The 2,210-nt window shown below is 39.3% G+C and overlaps 1 protein-coding gene across 1 annotated transcript in view; it reads right to left on the reverse strand.

Moving 5' to 3' along the window:
* The window catches only part of LOC117111536 (plasminogen-like), a gene marked incomplete at its 5' end in the record, with an annotated part of 9,580 nt that overhangs the window by 770 nt on the left and 6,600 nt on the right, over window positions 1-2,210 (reverse strand). The window contains one exon of the mRNA XM_033254466.1: window positions 114-295. Within this exon, the coding sequence (XP_033110357.1) occupies window positions 114-295 (182 nt within the window). The remainder of the gene's footprint in view (window positions 1-113; window positions 296-2,210) is intronic.

The following is a 2,210-nucleotide window of genomic DNA, read 5'->3' on the forward strand; positions in this document are numbered from 1 at the left end:
AATAATAATAATAATAATAATAATAATAATAATAATAATAATAATAATAATAATAAACATTATCATCATCAACCACATCACCATAATAAAACGGTATGCGGGCAAACTCTTACCAATTTCTGCTGCAATGATTTGGCAGTTTCCATGTTCGGTATCAAGGTTTGTTGATTGGAAAGTCTTTGAGTATCAGTTTTCATTACAAATTCAATGGGAGTCACTGGCAATGCTGTGCTTACATTGCCATACCTAGTGAAATTAGTTGGAATCTCTCCTGTTGTTGGTGGTGTTTCGAAGTCTGTAGACGAGATAGGATTTCATATACAATGGAATTTGGATCCTGTTGTTGACTATTCACTGATTGGATGATCTGTGTTGACATCAGTTCTAACACTTGTCCTGCAACAGCTCCCCAACATACATCGATTGTCCCCATATCAGCCATTCTATCACAATTCCTGCAATAGCCATTCCACCTCACATTGCACATGCAACAGCCATTCCACCACACATTTCCCCTGCCACGGCCATTCCACTACACGTGCCCCTGCAACAACAGTCATTCCACCACATGTTGTTCCTGCAACTCCATTCTACCAACGTTGCCCATGCAATCGCCATTCTACCACATTGCCCCTATAACAGCCATTCCACCACACATGCCCCTGCCTGCAACAGCCATTCCTCCACACATTTTCCCTTCAACCAAGGACTGTTATAACAGTTATAAGTCCTTGTTTCAACAGACATTCCATGGTACTACACATTGCCCCTTTGATTTTTACATAGTAAATAGTATTTTTGCATAGTATGTACAGTTCTCCCGTTGCTAGCCAAAAAATCTCAAATGGAAGACGCCCCTAATAAAAACATGATCCAGGGGGACAGGGGACACGTCCCATATATTTTTAGGGGGTAGTGGTTGGTACCCTCACTTTTCGTCCGCAATTTATTAATCAAAATAATCAAAAAGTCAACTCCACTCATGTGATCACCTAAACCCGAGTCAGGGTAATTTGTTGGAGTGTATCCATGCAGATGAGGTGTCTGCGACGTCCATTTCTGACACGTCATTCCCGTAATTGTGATATTTACTGTGCCTCGATAATCGGCATTATTTGTCATTTCATTAGCTCCTTAGAAAGAACAAAGAAGTGAGACTTTCTAAATACATTTTCCCTTTTTTCAGCTCCCAGTTGAAACACAAGAAGAACAGCGATTTGAATTATCCAAGGTCCAAATGTCTGAAAGGACCGACCTAAGCTGTTCGAATAAAGGACTTTTTGTTTGCAAGAGAGAAAAGATAAAGGGACAAATATATTAATGTATCTTTATAACTGGTAAAACGTTTAACTGCTATAGATGCGCAGGTGGCGCACGACTCCAAAAAATCTCATTGAGATTTATATAGTGTGTGGCTAGGTCTAGTTGGATGCATGTCCTCCCCTTCCCGTCTATGCAGTCTAACACGCGTGACAAGAGCATAGTTCTGTGTACTTCCACAATGTTGATAACCTGTTCTACTTCATATGGGAGAAATAATACCGAATAAACTGTATATATGTTTTACAATTGTATCCTACACCAATTATATATTTTGTAAAATTTTACCACTGTCCAATTAAAAGATCGCATCCATACCTTGTGAATCTTCCATAAAACAGAACACCACAAGAAGAATCACTAAATGGTGAAGTGACAGAACAAAACGATTGTCTCCTAACTTGTTGAATAAGCAAAAAATCGCTAAAACGTTGTTCTCCATACGCCTTCCAGGCGTCACAGATGGGTTTCTTGAAGTACGTATCGTAATTAAAAAATTAGGCTCCACCCATAAATGCAATTTTCTGTCATGGAGAGGTTCAATCACGGAGGATTCTTCTTACCCCTCCATGGTTTCAATAATGGACCGCTAAGCCCACCCCTTGGATCATGTACCATGCTTGGATATTATTGCTATGTTTCCACAAACGATAGTGCAAAAACATATCGCAAACACATGAGTTCGTGAGACAGCCCGTGTGTTTGTAAACTACGCACATATTCCTCGCCCTATTCTGACTGGTCAGTTGTTTGATTTGATTGACACTCCGGAAAAGTCAGTTGCTTCAACTGAACATCAGCATTTTAATTAAATTATACTAGAAATTGCAAATTGCAAGTGAAGTGCTGCGAAGTACAACTGCATAAAATGTTCTTCGAACAAAATTATT

The sequence above is a fragment of the Anneissia japonica genome, unplaced genomic scaffold (assembly GCF_011630105.1).
Source record: "Anneissia japonica isolate Jap-2015-1 unplaced genomic scaffold, ASM1163010v1 scaffold6030_len697274_cov183, whole genome shotgun sequence".
Classification (NCBI taxonomy): Eukaryota; Metazoa; Echinodermata; class Crinoidea; order Comatulida; family Comatulidae; genus Anneissia; species Anneissia japonica.